The 20203-nt window shown below is 43.8% G+C and overlaps 2 protein-coding genes across 2 annotated transcripts in view; one reads left to right on the top strand and one right to left on the bottom strand.

Moving 5' to 3' along the window:
- LOC115385980 (FERM domain-containing protein 7) overlaps nucleotides 1–9467 on the top strand; it is a 10118-nt gene extending 651 nt beyond the window's left edge. The window contains exons 2-12 of the mRNA XM_030088123.1: nucleotides 4208–4312; nucleotides 4385–4427; nucleotides 5454–5532; nucleotides 5756–5853; nucleotides 5996–6110; nucleotides 6222–6369; nucleotides 6564–6659; nucleotides 6752–6915; nucleotides 7142–7210; nucleotides 7924–7999; nucleotides 8262–9467. Coding sequence (XP_029943983.1) covers nucleotides 4208–4312; nucleotides 4385–4427; nucleotides 5454–5532; nucleotides 5756–5853; nucleotides 5996–6110; nucleotides 6222–6369; nucleotides 6564–6659; nucleotides 6752–6915; nucleotides 7142–7210; nucleotides 7924–7999; nucleotides 8262–9467 — 2199 coding nt within the window. The remainder of the gene's footprint in view (nucleotides 1–4207; nucleotides 4313–4384; nucleotides 4428–5453; nucleotides 5533–5755; nucleotides 5854–5995; nucleotides 6111–6221; nucleotides 6370–6563; nucleotides 6660–6751; nucleotides 6916–7141; nucleotides 7211–7923; nucleotides 8000–8261) is intronic.
- A 3625-nt stretch (nucleotides 9468–13092) lies between these two features.
- Nucleotides 13093–20203, bottom strand: part of LOC115385963 (serine/threonine-protein kinase 26-like) — a 29501-nt gene continuing 22390 nt past the window's right edge. Inside the window, exons 7-12 of the mRNA XM_030088093.1 lie at nucleotides 18079–18264; nucleotides 16994–17136; nucleotides 16794–16890; nucleotides 14857–14919; nucleotides 14604–14731; nucleotides 13093–13861 (exon numbers count right to left, since the gene is read on the bottom strand). Of these exons, the coding sequence (XP_029943953.1) occupies nucleotides 13846–13861; nucleotides 14604–14731; nucleotides 14857–14919; nucleotides 16794–16890; nucleotides 16994–17136; nucleotides 18079–18264 (633 nt within the window). The 3' untranslated portion in view covers nucleotides 13093–13845. The remainder of the gene's footprint in view (nucleotides 13862–14603; nucleotides 14732–14856; nucleotides 14920–16793; nucleotides 16891–16993; nucleotides 17137–18078; nucleotides 18265–20203) is intronic.

Genomic DNA, 20203 nt, shown 5'->3' with positions numbered 1-20203 from the left:
TTTAAAAACAATAACATGCAAAAATGTCCAGCTCAGCTTGTGTTGAACGCCAGAGCAAATAAATGTGTTAGATAGATATGCCTGTTTAAGGTATGATGGATTTTCAAATTGTCAGACGTCAATGGTCAGATATATCAATTATCTGTCTGTTTGACGTCACTCCAGCTGACCAGCTGACTTGGAGAATCACTTGGTGATCACCCCCCCCCCCCTTTAATCAGACATATGTAGAAGAAAAGTGTCCGTTTCACGCAGTAAACACCCCCAGATGTGACGTGCTAACAGCTGGACGGTAAACATGCTGCTGTCTCGACCGGCCATGTGCTCCCCGATCCAGGTCAGCGGGGGGCGGAGACGCAGCGACGAGGCCTTCCAGGCAGCGGTCTGAAAGGAGACGCTCGGTGTGTGTGTTTGTGTGTGTGTGTGTGTGTGTGTGTGTGTGTGTGTGTGTGTGTGTGTGTGTGTGTGTAGTACTGTGTTTCAAAAGTAGTTCCACTTTCTACACCCAAGCTTTCTTCCCTGTCTGTTTCCCAGTGGCCTCAGGGGAGAGCGAGAGAGAGAGGGGGGAGAGCGGGGGGGGGGGGGGGGGGGGGGGGGGGTAACGACTGGATGGATGAACAGATGATTAATGGCTAGATAGATCATTCATGGATGGATGGATGGATGGATGGATGATTAATGGATAGATGGATGGATGGATGATGACTAATGGATGGATGGACAGATGATTAGTGGATGGATGAATAGATGATTAATGGATGGATTAATGACAGATGGACAAATAATCATTGAATGGATGGATGGATGGATGGATGGATGATTAATGGATGACGAATGGCTGGATTGATGGATGAATGGATGGAAGGAGGATGGATAGAGGATGGATGGAAAGCTGATGGTTGGATGGATAAAAGGAGGATTGATAGTAGGCTAGCTAGATGGATGGATGGATTGATGGATGAATGGAAGGAGGATGGATGGACAGCTGACTGATGGATGGATGACTAATGGGTAAATGTTGGAAGAAAGGCTGGATGGATGGATGGATGGTTGGATGGATAGTTGGACGGACAGCTGATGGATGGATGGATGGATGATGATGATAAATGGGTAGATGGTGGATGTAAGGCTGGATTGATGGATGGATGGATGGATGGAAGGAGGATGGATGAATGGATGGAGGATGGATGGCCAGCTGATGGATGGATGGATGGATGATTTATGGGTAGATGGTGGATGTAAGGCTGGATGGATGGATGGATGGATGGATGGATGGATGGATGGAGGGATAGATGGATGAATGGATGAAAGGAGGATGGATGGATAGCTGGATGGATTAAAGGGAAAATAATCTGACAGATGTAATGCTTGTTAGAGCCGTTCTTCTTTTCATGGATCAGTAAACTTCTTCTCTTCTCTGGAGCCGGTCTGAGTCGTGGACTTTAGCAGTGAGGAGATCAGCCGGACCTCTACAGGTTCTGGTTCTAGGTCTGGCCTCAGGTCCTGGGTCAGGAGGTCCATCACGACCCACAACAGTCCTCAGAGATTCACTAGAACACGTCTCTGAATGCGTTCAGAGAGAGGAAGAGCTTCTCTGCTCTGACCCCGATCTTGCCACCTTCAGGGCAAAACCCCGATTAAAGAACCACAGAATGAAAGGACCTGATGGATGAAGTGATGTGAAGGAAGGAGACGAATGTACGGCGCCGACCAAACACTCAGGGAGGAAGGCAGATGTAGACTTCACTGATTCGGTTAAACCGATTCTCTGTGAATCATCTCTTCTGGATCAAAACCCAAACAGAACCTCCCAACACTGTCAGCTGATACTGACAAAGTTCCTGGTTTGAGTCCGGGTCAGGTTCCAGGTTTATCAGTGCCTCTGCCCACTGAGCGAAAGTGGTCCAAAACACGTCCATAACGTGATATCTCTGCACATCCAGAAGGTGTCCTCAGGGGAGCCAGAATGAAAGTTCTCCAGACGTCTTTCTTGAACGTTGTACGTATGTGTCGTCGGGACGTTGTATTTATGTTGAAGAAAAGACGTTGCATTGACATCAAAGTAGCCAGAATAAACATACTGCACAACAACACGTCCCAAAGATGTCTTTTTGAAGTTGTTTTTTGCTCGTCCAGTTTTGGTCCCATTAACGTGACTGTAGCATCAACATTAACGTTGTTTTCACTGTGATTATTTAATATAAAAGTAAAAAAAACATAGTAAGTTCAGCTCACTTCAAAAAAGGTGGACAGTGAAATCAGACTGAAATTCTTTTCCAAGTTATGTTTATTTTATGTCTACAAGTAATGATTATTTACAAGAGAGTTCTCCCAACTTGAGTGCTGTGGTTAATTAATAAGACCAAAACTGGACGAGCAAAAACGACGTTGAAAAGACGTCTTTGGGACGTGTTGTCGTGATGAACTTTGTTCTGGCTCCTTTGAGAAAGTCTTCTGGATGTCAGATAATTACCTCAATAAAATGTCTTTTCTTCAACATAAATGCAACGTCCTGACAAGACATCCGTACAACGTCCAAGAAAGACGTTTAAAAAAAGCTTTCATTCTGGCTCCCCTGAGAACGTCTTCTGGACGTGCAGAAATAACGTCTTATAGACGTGTTCTGGACCACTTTTTGCTCAGTGGGTGAGGATCTGCTACCACCGGGCATTAACGAGCGTTTGGACGGCTGGATGGACGCGGTCTACACTGATTCTGCTCTGGTTTTCTACTAATTTGAAATTTTCTTGGCTTATTTAAGACGGGTTTTGGACAGTTTTGAGTCTGATCTGTTGACTTGCCCAGTCTGTGAAATTAGCACAATGAACTATCCTGATGCATCTCGTTTCCAGTAATCTTCAGAGTTCTGATGCCTGGATGGGTCACAAAGGAGTATCTACACTGAAAACAAGTTTTTGAACAATACAATTAAAGATCTCCAAGTTTTATTTTGAAGATAAAACCGAACACATCCTCACCAGGACTTCACTGGACTCCGCCTTGCTAGCGCTCCCATCTCTGCTCTTCTGTCCCCAGTAATTATCAGCTAGCGCTGCCTTCTCCATGTAATGGCTCACAGCTGCTTCATCCCTCCTCCTTCTCCTCCTCCTCACTCTTCCTCTCTCGTGACAAGTTAATAAGGGACGTCCAGTGGTGCCCTGCCCCACCGCCGCGCTAAACACCGGCTAGCAGATAGCAAAGGCTAAAAAAAAAAAAAAAAATCCCTCCGCACAATGTGCAACGACCATTGTGGTAATTAGAGGAAAGACAGAAGAAGGGAGGAGGAAGGCCTGTGAAGAGGTATGGGAGAGAACCAGGGAGGGTAGAAGAGGGTAGAAGGGTAAACATCGGTCATGATTTGGATGAAAAAAGTAATTATTTTATCTGTAAATGGTAAATTATGTCTGAATAACATTACTTTAACTCTTTGACGTTTCATCAGTTTTAAGATCGTAGTTGCTTCTCTTGTTGGACGAAGAGAATCGATGCACCACCTTGTGGTTAAAAGTCGTATTATGAGGCAGTTTCAGGTACTTTACAAAACAAAGGCATGAAGGAAATGACTGAATTAATGTGTCAGAACTGAGGTGACTTTTCTGAAGTTTTAAGAAAAAATAAATGTTTCAATATCAGACTGTTCAAGTGAAACTAAGAATTTCAGGTAATGATGGAAAACATATGGTCATAATATTCTTGTTACTGATTTTAAAAAACATCACCTGGAACTCTAACTGGGATTCTCTTGTATTGAAGCAGTTTATTTCCTGTAAAATTAGCAAAAATATGCAAATTTTGCAATATGCAAATATTTTGACTTGTTTTGAGGCTTTTCTTAAAATGATTTTAGGCTAATTTTCCACTTTTTTTGGCCATACGTGACACTTTTTGAAGTAATTTTACATTGTGTTTGGCCATAATTTTAGATTATTATTTTCATGTATATTATTTTGATTATATTTTAAGTCCGCTACAAAAAAAAAAAAAAGTTTGGGAAGGCTATGAGGAACACAATAACCAGCTGGACATCTTTCTATAACAGCATGTAAAATGTCCTTTTTCTTAGACATTTTCAATAAAGCTCAAATGAAACAGTCGGTAAGCTGTGCTGCTCTTCACAAATGTCCCAAGAGAGGAGTCCCAGTCTTTCGCTTTTTCCAATCAAAATCCTAATTATCCCCCCCTCTTTAATCCCCCGTTCTCTGTTCAGCAAAAGGTTTTAGGAGGCGACTTCTTCAACAAAGTGTGCGGGCATCTGAAACTGCTGGAGAAGGAATACTTTGGCCTTGAGTTCAGACACCACAGCGGCAACTACGTAAGAGAACAGCAGCTCTGCCGGAGGGTTTCATCTGTATGTCCAGCCTCACGGTGTGTCCTTTCTTTTCAGGTTTGGTTGGAGCTGCTGAAGCCGCTGATCAAGCAGATCAAGTGTAAGTCTCATTAGTCTGACTCCGAGCTGGCCAGCAGGTGGCGCTCTGCGGGCTTGACCAAGTTCTCATCACTGACACCCACTGGCGTTGAGATTCTGTACATTGGCTACGTTTACATGGGAGTTTTAATTCCCCCTCAACTCAGTATAAAAATTAAATCCTCTTTCGAAAAGATTAAAAATGACCTTGTAAACAGTTAATTCGGAATGAAAATGATTATTCCGGATTAAATTTAAATCCGAAATAATTGGCTGGTTTTATTCTGATTTTAAAGCAGAACTGAATAATTCCTTTATCGTGTATATGTTCATTCTGCTTCAAATTAATTGCTCATGCTCGTTCTCTTGTCCTGTCGCAACGGTGCGCATATTCCACAGAAATGTATATTATGAAATGAGTGGATGGATAAGTTATGGATAAAGTTAATCGAGAAAGAAAGAAAGAAAGATAAGTAAAGAAGCAGGAAGTGAAGTTTGTTTTCTTCCGGTAGACATAAATACGCCACAACCGCCTGCTGTCCAATCAGAGCCCTTCACACCCCAGATGTGAAGCTTAAGTAAATATTTAATAAATGCATGTCAACTTCAGAACTGCTATTCCCATGTAAACATGAAGGGGAAAATTTAATTCCAAATTATTTTATTCTGCGTAATTCATTTGAAATAAAAAAATTAATTAATTGTATAACCATGGCAATGAGCCTAATCTGACCATACGGAGATGGATGGATGGAAAAAGTAAGCTAAACTTTCCAAGGTACAAACATCCAATCAAGACATTTTTGATCCATTTTCCCAAAAAGTCCCTGGTTGGTGGCCGGTACCTTTCAGAGGTTTTACCGTCCAAACAAGGATGTTTTGGGAAAAACGGATAAAAAAAACTCAAATTTCCTCAGATGATACCTGGAGAAAGGTTCCTGTGGTTGGAATGCTGCTTTCATTTCCCCTGAACACATCTGAGCTCGACACTCCTGCTGTATATTTCTCTATAACTTTACTTTTCTCATTTTTTTTTTTCTTTTTTTAGACACAAATGATTTATTCTTCAGGTTTATAGTGAAATTCTTCCCTCCGGATCCTGGACAGCTGAAGAGAGGCCTCACCAGGTAGGCCATGAGATACACGGGAAGAAAGAGTGTGTGGACGTAAAGTACATTCATGCAGGTCAAGATTTATGACCAGACAATGTAAACAGGAGAGCCGGAATCTAAAGTATCATCTTATTGGAGCAGATCTGCAGGAAGCCTGCAGGAAATTAATGCAACGTTCAGGACATGAAAACATAACGAACGTGTGTGTGTGTGTGTGTGTGTGTGTGTGTGTGTGTAGGTATCTTTTTGCCTTACAGATAAAGCAAGACTTGTCTAACGGGAGTCTGACATGTAATGACAACAGCGCCGCCCTGCTGGTTTCCCATATACTACAGTGTAAGCATTGAAAATGAGTGTTTAGAATGCAGACATGCTGACATCCACAGGTAAATCCAAACGCATATGACGTGTGCGTGTATGTGTGTGTGTGTGTGTGTGTGTGTGTGTGTGTGTGTGTGTGTGTGTGTGTGTGTTACAGCAGAAATAGGTGATTTTGACGAGGAGCTGGACTATCAACATCTAGAGATGAAGCACTATGTTCCCAACCAGGAATATCTGGACCACAAAATCATCAAATTCCACAAGAAACACAGGTAGCAAGTCAAACCGGAGGGGTTTTTCAGCCATGGAAGGTCACATCTTAAATGCTCTTAAATCTGAAGCAGACCGACGTGTTCACGGTTCGTACCGGTCTCTGTCCCTAGAGGGGTCACTCCGGGAGAGTCGGACATCCACCTGCTGGAGGTGGCGAGGAAGCTGGACATGTACGGCATCAGGCCTCATCCTGCCCATGACGGCGAGGGGATGAGGATCAATCTGGCTGTCACACACTCAGGAGTGCTGGTCTTTCAGGTGTGGATTCATGACTTTGTGATAAGAAATGGGTTTGGCCATCAAATTCAGTGCAGTCACCAGAAAACTGGCTCTGTAGCTGGAATGTCATGGTAATGGTCAAGAACTTGAGCTACTATTGATACTTGAGTATTTTAGATGACACTATAGAACTGTGATTCCCAACTGTGATTTTTTTCCTCCACTGTTTTCAGGGAAATACTAAAATCAACACCTTCAGCTGGGCCAAAATCCGCAAACTGAGCTTCAAACGGAAGCACTTCCTCATCAAACTGCACGACAAAATTGGGGTGAGAGCCTGAACAGGTTTACCGGAGAATCAGTCGGTCATCAGTGAGTTATCGGTGTGTAAAAAATCACCTGACGCTTCATGTCTTTGCAGCCGTCGTGTAAGGACATCCTGGAGTTCGCCATGGCCAGTCGGGACGTCTGCAAGTCCTTCTGGAAGACGTGTGTGGAGTACCACGCCTTCTTCAGGCTGGCCGAGGAACCCCGGGCCATACACAAAACGCTGCTGTCCTGTAAGGGCTCCACCTTCAGATACAGGTAAAAACAAAGGCCCGTCACCATTTCCGAAAACTATCTTTTTCTTTTACATGAAGTTATAATGTGACGCCAAAATATTATCAAAGCTCTTGGCAGATCCAGATTGGTTCCTCTCGGCTACAGCGTGTCGACCTTCTTGTGTTTTGACCTGAATACTGTCCAGAACCTGAAATCATGAGGCCATGAGTACATCATGTTGTTTGTCTGCTGTTTATCTCCTCGGCAGTGGGAGGACGCAGAAACAGCTGCTGGAGTGTATGGGCTCTGGGGACAAGAAGCCGTCACATTTTGAAAGGTGAGAAGGACAGTTTGAAGGGACACCTGAGAAAGGACTCGAAATGTCGTTTTGTTTTGTTCGAAGTATCAAAGTCAAGCTTCCTTTATTTCCTACCTTTACTCTTACATTTTTTATTGATCCTTAATAGCCGTGATTGATATTCTATGCTGCCGTTTCTCAATCTGGCTTTTAACACCTCTTTGTTCAGTAGGAGCCACCATAGATTACTAGAAAATCTCAGCTTTATCTGTTGTCTCTTCCCCGATTCACACATAAAAATTCACTGTTTTTTTGTTTTCGTTTCAGGAAAGTTTTACATTTACACAGCAATATTTTGAAAACAATGTCAGTTTAGATGGGAATTCTGAAAACAATATTATGATGCGAGGCCAAGAGATGGAGTGGTTTCTTTTATCTAAATAAGAAGTTGCAGAAAATATTCAACCAAAGAAAAATATGCCAAATAGACTAAATGGATTATCAGGAAGAACTTATATTACCAGAGAAGTACCGACGCTGCACAGAGTATTTAAAAGCAAAAACTCCTCAGCAAATATTATGTGATGGCATGTTTCAGCAACGCCACCCACAGGTACGTAAGAAAGGTCAAACGATTTCCAAATTAATGAGAATGGCACAAGTGAGACGGATTGTCAAAATGTCAAGACAGTTGGTAAAACAGTAGAAACTTATCATTCACTGACATCAGGGTGTCTCGTCTTTCTGTCCAGGAGCTCCTGTCAGTCTGACTACAACTCCAGACAGTGTCAGTCCTCGCCTGATCTCCTCACGGACGTCTCCAAGCAGGTGATAAGAGTCATCTGTGAAAGCAAAGCAGAGCAATCAGAAGAAGCATTGAGCTAGTGTTATTTTTTTTAGAATACCTGCATTTGCCATCTAGAATTAACATCTCTAGGTTTGATTCCATGAAGAAAAGTGTAAACTTTGGTCGTCTACTGCTGGATTTAAATCAAAAATTAGTTGCAGGGCTATTTTTCACCATGTTCCTACCTTTGTGAGCCAATGAGAATCATAAACGAAGTTTGTAATTGTTCGCTTCTCCCCTCAGTTGTATGAGCACGCTCACCCGTTCCCCCGGACGAGCCGCGCTCTGGCGGTCCACAGCCACGACGAGATGGATCTTTATCCCAGAGGCCTAAATGACATTGAGAGTGGTGAAAGTGGGGCCAAACGCAGCCATTCGTCTGTTGAGGTCAGCCACAGGCCACGCCCCCTTTCCCAGGTCACCCCGCTCTCTCCGCCTTACTACCAATCCACCCCGTCGCCAAAGCTGAGGTCTGCGTCAACGTCGTTGATGGACGAAGCGAGGATGGGGCGGATCGGGGCGCAGCGTCAAGCTCAAAGGTTGGCTGGTGTTTATGGCAATCGGTCACGGCGACGCCCGAACCCCCAGCCACACCCAGATGCCACGCAGCAGCTGGTTCTTCTTTACCCGAACAGCCCCGCCTACCAGTATCACCCGGTCCTGCCATCGTTCCCGTTCGCCAGCTCCTCGCCGCTCAGCAGACATCCGTATCTGTCGGACTACGTTGCGGTTTCCTCGCTGGAACGCTTCCCAACTGTGAGGAGGCGGGATTACGCACCGGTGGACGGCCTTTCGCGGCCACCTTTCTACCCGTTGAGCCACAATTCGCCGTCGGTTTCACCGATCAGACGGAGCCTCCGGCCCGCCGGTTCAGGCGGGCTGGGATTGGCCAGGGTCTACCAGCCGGGAAGCAACGGATCGAGGCTCCTGGGCGTGGGCCGTACGGAGGCGGGGCATTACAGCGACGACTCCAGCTTCCTCCCGGGGCTGCCACGCCGCGTGGCCAGCCAGCCGGATGTCAAGTTCCACATTTCGAGGACTTCGAACCCCGCTTTTAACCCGGCCTCTGAGTTCCGCCCCCTTGGCTACTACCCGCACCTGACGCGCCCGTCCAGACCCACCTACCTCCCGCTGAACTCCTCCCCTCTCCCGGAACGCCCCACTTCGGTCTGCATGATCGGCGGCACCGCAGGAAGCTACAGTGACTCCGACCCGGAGGTCTTCTACCCGTACTACTGCCCACCCCCTCAGATGGGGAAGATGGTGCGGTCCGGCGGACTGGCCAGGATGAGGTTTTCCTCTGGAAGCCTCCAACTGGATGAGGAGGAGGAGGAGGAGGAAGAGCAGGATGGAGCGAAAAAGGAGGTAAAGACGACAGAAGGGAAGAAAGAAATGAGTGAAGGAGAGGACAAGAAGGGAGTGCCGAAGATTACTCAAGTCTCACTGTAGACAAAATAATGTTTTAGGCATTGAAGGATGGGAAAAAAACTCAATTGCAGAATTTAGATGTGACGATAAATATGAAACATGTGAGAAGTGTGTTGTCTTGCAGATGAAATGTACTTTTTTGCCTTGTTTTTGCAAACACCTCAACTTTGATAACCTCTCACAGGTGTAACCTTACAGACTTTATGGGCTCAAAACGCATGACCGGTGAAGGTCAAACAAAAAAACCCACAGTGGAAGTATCTGACTGGTGTTGAATGCCGAGGGTGGGAGTGATTTCTATGGTGGCCCTGAAGTGCAAACCACATTAACAAATCACTAAACACAACAGAGAATATAAAAACAAAATCATATCCAGTGTTTCTTCAGATTTCAGGAAGACAATGTCTCATCCTTCAGAGTGAAGGAGTCCAACATTGATCAAGCGTGTTGGAGGGATGTGGCGTTGCCACCGACAGAAATTTGCAAAGAAAAGCCCTTAAGGTTGAAAACCAGATCAATTGTAGGGGTGCAAAGGCTAAAGCAACACATGGTCCAGATCCAGGACTCAGGAAACAGTTCTAGTTTTCATCAAGACCATGAACATTAGCTGTGTTACATAACGGAAACACTCACCTCACAATAGAATGGGCAAGAAAGACAGAACAATTTAAGTACTTCATCACAAGGCTTTCCGGGTTTGGTTTGAAACTGAAACACCTCTCACAAGAATCTTTTTGTAGCTTTGGACATCCGTTCTGTTTCTTCTGAGGTGGGGATTCACCGATACCAGTATCAGGTCTGACACTGCATGGAGTACTTGTACTCGTGCTCGAGAAAGATCCCTGATAGGACCCAGCGAGGACTACGTAATGTCATCCGTCAAAACAGAGGATGAGCGAAAGAACTCCGATCCAGATCAGTCAAGCAAACTCTGGTCCCCTTCAAAATCTGGGTCTTGAGTCCCTTGCAAATGGATGTGGCAAGAGGACGTGGCATGGAGCGCAATGCATTCTGGGTAGCAAAACAAATGAAGCCAAACACACAAAGAAAGAGTGGAAACTGTCTCACGGATGGACGATCAGAAGACAGTCCGTCAGTCTACAGTCCACCGAACACACAGCGGCATGTGTAGCGTCTATCTACACACTGCGCTGTGTGTAGCCTAGACTGTAGGACTGTTTAGGCAATGAAGTGTTGACAGAGGCTGTGGTAATTGTTTGCATACCGAGTATAAATTATACTTTATGGCATTACATAAGTTCCTCATATCAGGGGTTCAGATCAGCAAGTAGTAGGTTAGTACTTATACTTAAAAAAAAGTGGCATCAGTGGGGCCTCGTGAAGTTCTTCTTCATTATAAACAGAATGAACCATTCCTCAGGGCAAGTGAATTTCTGAAAAATATGAAGGATAAAACATCAAACAGTCTGACAATTCGGAGGAAAATGTGTCTTTCTCAAGCACTAGACTGACTTCTGGTTCAAGTTTGACCTTCTGCTCTTGTACAGCCGTGCAAACCTGCACCGTGTTCAGCTTCATGAAGTGTCCTCAGTGAGATGTTTTACATACAAATAAAATAGTAGGTAAAAATCTTCAGAACTGGGTAGAGTGTATGCTGTCAACTTTGGAAGGAAAACAACAAAACCAAATAAATGTGACACAGTGAAAAGAACTTCAGAGTTTTAACTGTTAAGTCTTGCTGTGTGGGTGTGATGCATTGTTGAATTTTAATGGATGAGCTGTGTAGATTATGGATGTCGCAGAATAAAAGTGAAATCTGGTTCACGTACAGGAGCAATTGTCAAATGTTTACGTTCTAGGAGAAAGTTGTGATCATATGAATAATTCCCCGTTTTGCACAATGCAATTGTATTCTGGTGGTTCGTTCACATGACAACGGCGCTGAGAGACACTGAAAACGCAACTTTTTGACAACAGCTCCCGAAACGAGTTCACCAGTGTGACATGCTTTTCAATAAAGATGGGACAACACAAATGTATTTCAATCAAACTTAAATATTTATTCATAAAACTCTAAGTCCCGCTACAAAAAAAAAGAGTACATTACTGTAAAATCTCACATCTTTCATTGTACATGTCCCCCCTCAAACATTCTCGTATCCCTTATGATATAAAAAGGCAAACATTTACAGTGACCAAGTTTTATAGTGTCTTTGGTACAAACTGTGGGTAATATCTTTGATTACAGCTCCCTCCACGGTCTGATGTTTCAGACTTCCATCCCGATGATCCAGATGTCAAACTCAACTCTTGGACACAGAGCGACAGTTCTGGAGAAAGTTTTTCTGAACTTTCGTCATGACAATGTTGAGGAATTTTATCATGACCTCAAACTTTCTGAACTGCAGAATCCCAGAAAACAATGACATTTTTCCCAATGTATTTTAAGATATAACACGATATGATTTCTCCCAGTTTTACTTGACACAAACAGTTGAGTGATGCTATTTTAATTTAAAAAAAAAAAAAAAAAAAAACCCTGCATGGATGCTACACTAAAAGCAGTCCTTTTTCACTCATTTTCTTGTAACTTTGATGAGCTTAAACTTTGCAAAACACGTAGAAAAGCTACAACATAAGGCTAGCTGGCTGACTGGTGAGTTGGCTACGAGCTGTCTAGCCCAGCTAGAGTCTGGTAGCCCAGAAAAAAAAAGAAAAAAGGCACAAATGCAGATTTTTTTTTAACATGTTAAATCACACAACTGTTTTTAGAAGTTGCAAATGTGTAAAAATCACACACAGGAATAAATAGAGGGTAGATAAAGCTGACTGCTTTAGCAAGCTATAGCAATAGCTAGCAAACTCATTAGCGATCTAGCGAAGTTTCTCTTTTCTGGCTCATAAAAAAAAAGTCTTTGGATAATTCACTTTCTTTTTTAATGGAAAAGCTTCAACAATGCTTTCAATACGTTTTTACTATGAGGAAGAAATCTGAGAAGGTAACTGCTACTTACTAAAAGCAAGCTAGAACTTTTGTATTTTACAGGCAACAATTTGGTATTAGCTGCAGCATTTGCTAGACAACTTTAGCTCCCAGAAACATGAATTTGAAGCATTAAAGTAGTTTTATTCACATTTTGTTGACATTTTTAAGTCCTAAAAATGAATGTTTAGCAACAATTCTAATAAGCAAAATGCTAAAGACTAAAGGAAACTAAGCTAATAGGTAGAAAGTCCCTTAGCGCCTCACAACAAATCACAAAACAATAAAGTATGTTGAGAACGGAATTTCCATAAAATTTGGTACTAAATAAAATTTCACAAATTGTGTCGAGTCAGAAATTTAGTGGGTATAAACTGCACAGAATTTTGGGAAGTGGTAGCAATAGCCGGGTGGCTGTTCACTGTGGATCATGTCCATTTTAGAGTCGCCAAAAGCAAAATGTCAGAAAATTATTTATTTTCAATGTCTTGGTTGACAACTTAGCAATTTATCCAATTTTTTATATTTTTCGGTTTCAAGAAAATATGGATGACAAGAGCTAGCTTGCAACTAGTTGTTAGCTACATTGAAAAACTAGAGCCTATTAATGCACAAAGATATTACATATTTAAAAGTGATTATTTTTCACCCAATTGTTTGAAACTAACAACTAAAGCCAGCAAAACCCACAGCTACATTCCACGCTAACTGCTGTATGGGATGGAAAGAAACTACCAAAAGTGGCTCGTTTTTTATAACTGAAAACTTGACAGGATTTTTTTTTTTGTCAGCTGTTCAAATTAGTTACTGTGCACACTCAACTGAACGTCTGTCGAGTAAAATAGTAAGTAGGCTCATGTTTCAGGGTTTGACCTCAAATGGGTCGTGGGATCAGGGAACTGTAATTAAAAGTATTACCGAAGACAACAAAACAAATGGAACGTTGGCATAAAGTCTGTCTCAAGTGCTACTGAACAGGCGTGCGGACATTTACAGACTCTCCCGGCAAATCACGAAACGAAGCATCGCACTGCTGGTGGAGGAGGAATCGGCAAACATTCAGAAATCCACTGATTGCGGCATGAATTAAGGCACATGTGAGGGTCATTTGTCGTGGTAAGGAAGCTCAGGTCAAAGGTCAGAGGAAATGTTCGATTTAGACGCCAAAATCTTGAGAAGCGGCCCCGACGAAGTGGAGGAAAAAAGAAAATGAAGAATGTCTGATCAATCAATCTTAGGAAAAGGTCTTCAACCAGCTGCAGTGAATATACAAATATATATAAAATATAGTGTATATATTACATTAGTAGTGTGTGTGGTGTGTGTGTGTGTGTGTGTGTGTGTACTCAGAGAGGAGACATCGCACAGCAAATCTCCTCGGTTTTCCTCATCCAGCAGCGTCACCATGCGGAGAAACAGTCTCTCTTCACTTCTTCACGTAATTAAGAGCGTCCTTCAGTTTGTGGTGAATCTGTGTGGGGAGGGGGGAGGGGGAGATCACATGATCACCATCAGAAGGAAGCTTTAACACGATGTTCCAGTTGTCTCTGAAACTCCAGGAAAACCTCTTCCAGATGGACTGACTGAAACCTTTAATTTCAATATGGCCGCCTTGAGGATGCTAGCTAACGCGGCGCTTTGCAACTTTCTCCAAGCGCTCTGGCTCAGTCTCAGTGTCGACGGCAGAAATGCGGCTCCTGCTCATCAAGGCTGTAGTAAACAGCTGTTCTGCACTAAAGAACAATGTTTTCCTCCACATTCGCCTGGTCTTGGTAGTTTTAGAGTTGACAGTCATTGTAATAACAATCCAACTTGGTGTTCTGTCAGTATGAATATTTGGGCTTTAATCCTTACCTCTCTGAAAAACTTGGAGTTACAACATTAACAGGAGGGAAATGTTCAGATTTACACTCCTAAACTCCAATATCAACTCTGAATTTCAAGTTCAGGAGGTTTACAAGGCTGTAAGAACTTTTAATTCTATGCGTCAACACTCTGGCCTAAGAGCTTTCAGGATCCCAACAACTTGGAATTGGAGTTAAGTCAAGGGCTTTTCATATGAAACCTTTTCTGTGACTCTGAAAGTAGCTCGTACTTTCAAGTTTCAAGGACAACCAGAACGTAGAAGAAGCACAAGTTAAAAAGCAGAAGTTTTATGAATGACAAAGAGACTTCAATGAGTTAAAAGAAAGGAGCCGATTGACTGGAGATACCTGGCGATGATGTGTTTGACCATCCTGTCTGTGATGCCTGGACAAACGTCCTCGGCCAAGCGAATGTTGCGCTCCAGCTCCTCGATGGCCAGCCGCTGCTCGGACTGCTCCTTATGTTGCTCTTTCAACTGCAAGAGTCAAGAGGAGAAAAGGAGCCGTGGTGAGTTAAAGAAGTGGGTCTGATTCTGTCCGGTCAGGTTAGAAGAGAGTCTTTCAGGACGGGGTGAGGAAGTGAGGACTTCTGAAGACCCACCTCACTGAAGACCGGAGAGATGACCGTGGTCAAACTGGTGGATTTGCTTATTGGCTCCTGACCCTGCACAGATGAAGACGAGGAGGATGAAGAGCTTCGTTATTGCTTGCTTTGACAGACATCTTCAAAACGGACCACATTTCACTGAGTTTCGTTGAAACTGGACGAAGTTGAGGGACTGAGTTTTCTGAACGAAGAGGTACAAAGTTTATTTCATACCATAATACTGGCTGTTTAACTAATGTTGCATTTATGACGATTCATAGCTGCAATTTAAAATTTTATCTTCTTTGTGTTTCAGTCAAGACAATCTAACAGTCCAGTCAAAGACCACAGCATCCCAAGACCCAGACTTTAAGGGACTGAGACGAGACCAAGACCAATACTTTAATTACCAGAGTCAAGCCAAGACCAAGACAAAGACCTTAAGGGACCAAGACAGAGCTAAGACCAAGATTTCAACATACCAGGACCAAGTCAAGACTAAGAACAGATCATCCTAAGACCACGAAAAAACATACTTAAAGAGGCCGAGGCTAAGTTAAAGGGACTTAAGGCAACTTTACAAAATTTACCTCAGTGCTGCCGCGATAGGCGCTGCGGGTGACTGCAGCCACCAGCCAAGGCGGCACGGGAGCGCGCACAAACATTTTACAGAAAGTCCGTCTTCACAGCACTGCACCAGGGATGCTAATGCTGTTTATTATGTCGCGGTTTACTGCAAGACCACAGTGCATATTAAGTGATTTTTGTCAGCATCCGTTTTCACTCCCAAATGCAGCTGAAGTTCCCTCCATGAACATCACTCCAGGTGGGGGGGTGGGGGGGTTCTCGAGCTTCGATTCACAGACCGGGAGCAAATATATAATGTACCGGGAGAGCGGACAAATTAAACTACAAATAGAACTACAAATGAACTTTCTTCTGTTGATTCTTGGTTTGTCAGCAAGTGAGCAGCGGCGTATTTGCGCACACGCAATTCATTTGATGTGTGGACGGAGTGGTGTGGGTCTCCTCTCTGCTCTGACTGCAGCAGGGAGCGCTGTGTGAGACTGGCCGCCTGTGAGTGCTTTGGGACGGGGGAGGGGCTCACGCAGCACCCGCTGCTGGTTGAGGACAGCGGAGACGTCCTGTCACGTCTCCAGAGCACCAGAAAAAGTCGCTAAATTTGTCGCTAGTCGCTTTTGACAAAAAAAGTCGCCAAGAGGCTTTGGAAAGTCGCCAGATTTAGCGAGAAAGTCGCCAAGTTGGCAACACTGACCCCGCCCCTGATCCCAGCAGTGTTTGAGTCTGTGTCCATGTTCTTCCTGTTCGGCAACGCGCATACAGCGTCAATTTACGTCACATTCCCACGATTGCGCGGGAAATTCAGACCCCGAACTGCAACAAATTCTGTGGCACACAGCCTGTATAAGGCAACAGACAGATACACGGATTGGCCTGTTATTTTAGGTTTTTAACCTAAACCTTAACATATCAACTATCACAGTTTCAGCTTTTTAGTTTAAGTTGATTTAGTGCTATTAGCCATTTTATTTAAGTATCCTATTTTCTGAGCTGCTGTCCTAATTTTTAGCTTGTATTTCAGCACTTTTATTTATTTAAATTATTTTAGATTTTGTCGCTTTTTCGTCACTTCACTAAGACTTTCTTAGCTACTGAATTTTGTTTAGATTTCACCTTTCTTGTTGGATGCCATTTCATGACATAATGCCACTGCTCGAGAGGATTTTCCTTACAGATTTAGTGATGACAGTTTGTGCAATTGAACTGAAGCTCATCGTACTCACAGATCTTTAATGTACTGACTCTATGGGGCCAGCCCAAACATCAGAAATGACAGATTACACTTCCTGTACTTCGGGTTTGAACCACGTCTTCACCTCTGAAAAGCTTTTTTCATTTCACGTTTACAAGTGCACAGAGAGGCTACTGACCGGCCCAATCAGGACCCTCGTGCTGACCGGCTTCTTCTGGCGGACGGTGGTGAAGGACCACTCTGGGGACTCGCTGTTCTCTTTGTTGCTGGATTCACTTCACACATGAAAACAAACATCCGTTACTCTTCAGACGCCACGGCAGTGGAAACCGAGAGGTGACCCGGGAAAGTCAAGAAGCAGTGTGACAAGAAGGTCACCTGTCGGAGTCGTCGGAGCTGCTGTCGCTGTTTCCCGCCTCCTTCCACCGCCTGTACCTGTCGATCAGCTCGCTGAGGTAGGACGTCTTCTTACAGTGTTTGACGATGAACTTGTGCTTGAGCAGCTCTTTGGCTGTGGGACGCTGCGGAGATAGCAGAGGGAGGAGAAGTTAACCTAAATCTAAAAAAAAGAAAAAAAAAGATGAATGATGGGGTTTTATTTTGAATGGAGGGAAAGTAGAGACATCAAGTGTCCAGCAGGGGGCAGCAAGATACAACTACAACCATACAGTATGTGAGGAGGCTGCATTCAACTTCACAAGTCATTGCTGAATGCAGACATAATATCAATTAACAGAGGAACTGACAGTTGTTCTATGGGGTTAAGTGTAATTTTCTATTCAATTCTATTTATAAAGCACCAAATACAGCGGTTTTCACAAGATACTTTAACAAAGAAAAAGAAACAATAATTCCAATAAAGCTGTCTTTAAGTGAGGTGAGGAAGCCTCTGAGCTGTGACTCTGTGTCCAGGTGTGTCTATGAGAAACTGATTAACTGTCAGACTTGTGCTCAAGGCTGGAAGGAATAGATTAATGCTGCTCAAATCATTCTATACAAATATGATGTTTACTAAGTCTTTGATAAATTCACTCACGTGAACAAACCCAGTACACTTAAATAGTCGTAAGTAATTCCTTTTATTGGTAATTAACAAGAATCACATCACGTAGTCTAAGTAACTACCCTCAAAACCCCAAGTCTCTCATGGTTATTATCATAATCTGACCTAACAACGGAATTCACAGCTTTTCTAGAGGTACAGAGAGAAGAAATGGCAGTTCAAGTTAGATAATATGAAGGCAGTATCTTCAGGTATTTCACCCCCTCGGAGGTTCTTTCAGTTCCTTTCTGCTGCCTCTTTAGCTCCGTTGTCTTGCTCATATGGAATTGTTTGGGGGTGTTTTTCTACTTGTGTTATTTGAATATTGAGAGCTGTGGTTCAGCTAAGTCATCAAATAACCGCAGACTTCTCAAAAGACAAAGGAGACAGAGAGAGAGGAATCAGAGAGGCGGCATCTTACGAAGGCAGGGTCCTTGTTGAGGCAGGCTTCGGTGAACTCCTTGAAGCTCTTGGAGAAGTCTCCGCTCAGCGTGGGAGGAGGAGACTTGGGGATGTGGAAGAGGACTCGCATGGGATGCATGTCGGAGTTGGGGGGTTCGCCCTTAGCGAGCTCGATGGCCGTGATGCCCAGCGACCAGATGTCCGCCTGTGAAAGGGAGACGTACGGTCAGACATCCAAATGCAGGACGAAGGTGGGATGACGGGATGAATTGACCAGAAGACAAGCTCAGACTGAATCGACTTATTGAGATTATCCAAAATACCCGTTTCAAATAAATGCTTTCAGAGTTGCAGGTATCTGGACACGACAGCAAACACCGGGTGTGTTCATTGTGTTTGCTTGATGCCCGCTAACCATCTGTCAGGCCGGGCCGGGGCTCGGGCGCACACACAGGTTGAATGTCACGTCTTCTCAGTTTGCTACAGCAGTCGAGTGTCGGCGCCGCCGAGGACCCGTCGTCCGTACGGCGGCGGCTCGGCGGCGAGGAGTCACGTTACGACGGGATGCCCGGTCGCCGCTTGACTGTTAACTCCGGCGGCTCCATTACGCCGACACGCCGACCATATGGCGGCACGTGGCGCACACACATCTCAGAAGTGAACCGACACATGCTTGAAATGCCTGCTTCAGCGCAGAGACGGTTCCCACCGATTTCCCTTTCCTTGGTTATTTTGAGTCCATACAGTGTGAGGAGGCGCTCATCACCTGCCTGGAGCTCTGTTCGTCTTCTGACAGCTTCTCGGGTTACGCTGGTTATTTATGTAACTTTAAGCCGTCGTCGGGGTTTCAACAAGTCACACTTTGTGTTCTTTGAAAACAAATACACCTCGAGGAGTTTCTCCGCCGAGATGAATTCCTTCTGATTCAAAAATAAAGATTTGACAGCAGCGTGACGAGAATTAACTCAGGAACTTTTAAGGGAACTGTGAACTACACACACCCGGACGGACGAGCCACACACACACCTTTCACCTTTCAAACTGAGGTGTTCACAGCTTTTCTAGACATATGAAGGCCGAGAGGAGGACATATGGACACAAGACAGAAACATGAGCAGAGACAAAGCCACAACTCAAGACATTTGGATGTTCGCAGCTTTTCTTGATATATAACCAGAATATAGGGGGGAAACATGAGTAAGAAAAAGCTTAAAAACAACAACACACATACACAAGCTCTACGTGGGAGCCTTTCATACTTATTACTGTCAGGTTATTTAGTTTAGTTGTTATTTGGACACTTGGTGGCAGTATTTAGACACAGCTTGGATATTTAGAGGGCAAAGGTCACAGGAAGAGGAAGGTACAGGTAAGGACAGAGCACACACCTCCCACAAAGCAAGGAACAGACCAGCAAACGTCCAGCGTGGACAGAAAACTGAAAGGTGTGTTCAGCTTTCGCTTTCTTCAAATAAACCATGGACCACGCCTCGAGTGGACCGACTGGAAATTCAGTTCTGGGTCTGCGTCGGTCACTCCTGCTCCACCTGCGTCGTCATGGCAACAGTTCCCTCGGTACTCTAACTGATGTCCCTCATGCACTTCCTCTCAGAACAAAAGACAACAGCAGGTCAGAAGACGACAAGGCCAGAGATTCACAGCTTTTCCAGAGATACAAAGAAGAAAAACCCAATATGAAGACATGAGAACAAACCAGAGACAAATAAAACATTAGAACACAGAACACAGCTCTACTAGAGCTATACACACCCTCATTTAAGTACCACACACACTTTTGAACTACACAAAAGATCAAGCAGATAAGAAAGCCAAAAGGTCAATGAGTTGTGTGTTCACAGCTTAAATAAGCATCTGAATGTTTGCAGTTTGACAACGTGGCTCAAGATGGTTCAGCGTCTGTTTGCACAGAAACACTTAAAAATGTAAATACTCAAAGTTTATAACACCAGTCATACATTAAAATTATAGAACAAATGAAGCAAGGTGTTAAGAAAATAAAAGACCCTTTAAACGACAAATGGTCATTGAAACAGGAGAGTTAATAGTGAAGAAATGTACTTCTGTGTTTTCCTGATATTGCTATTTGTCAGCCAAAATCAGGGCCAAATGTCAAGTCCTCTTGG

The sequence above is a fragment of the Salarias fasciatus genome, chromosome 3, assembly GCF_902148845.1.
Source record: "Salarias fasciatus chromosome 3, fSalaFa1.1, whole genome shotgun sequence".
In the NCBI taxonomy this organism is placed as follows: Eukaryota; Metazoa; Chordata; class Actinopteri; order Blenniiformes; family Blenniidae; genus Salarias; species Salarias fasciatus.
The sequence above is the reverse complement of the archived record's forward strand: the minus strand, read 5'-3'. Positions and strand labels throughout refer to the sequence as shown.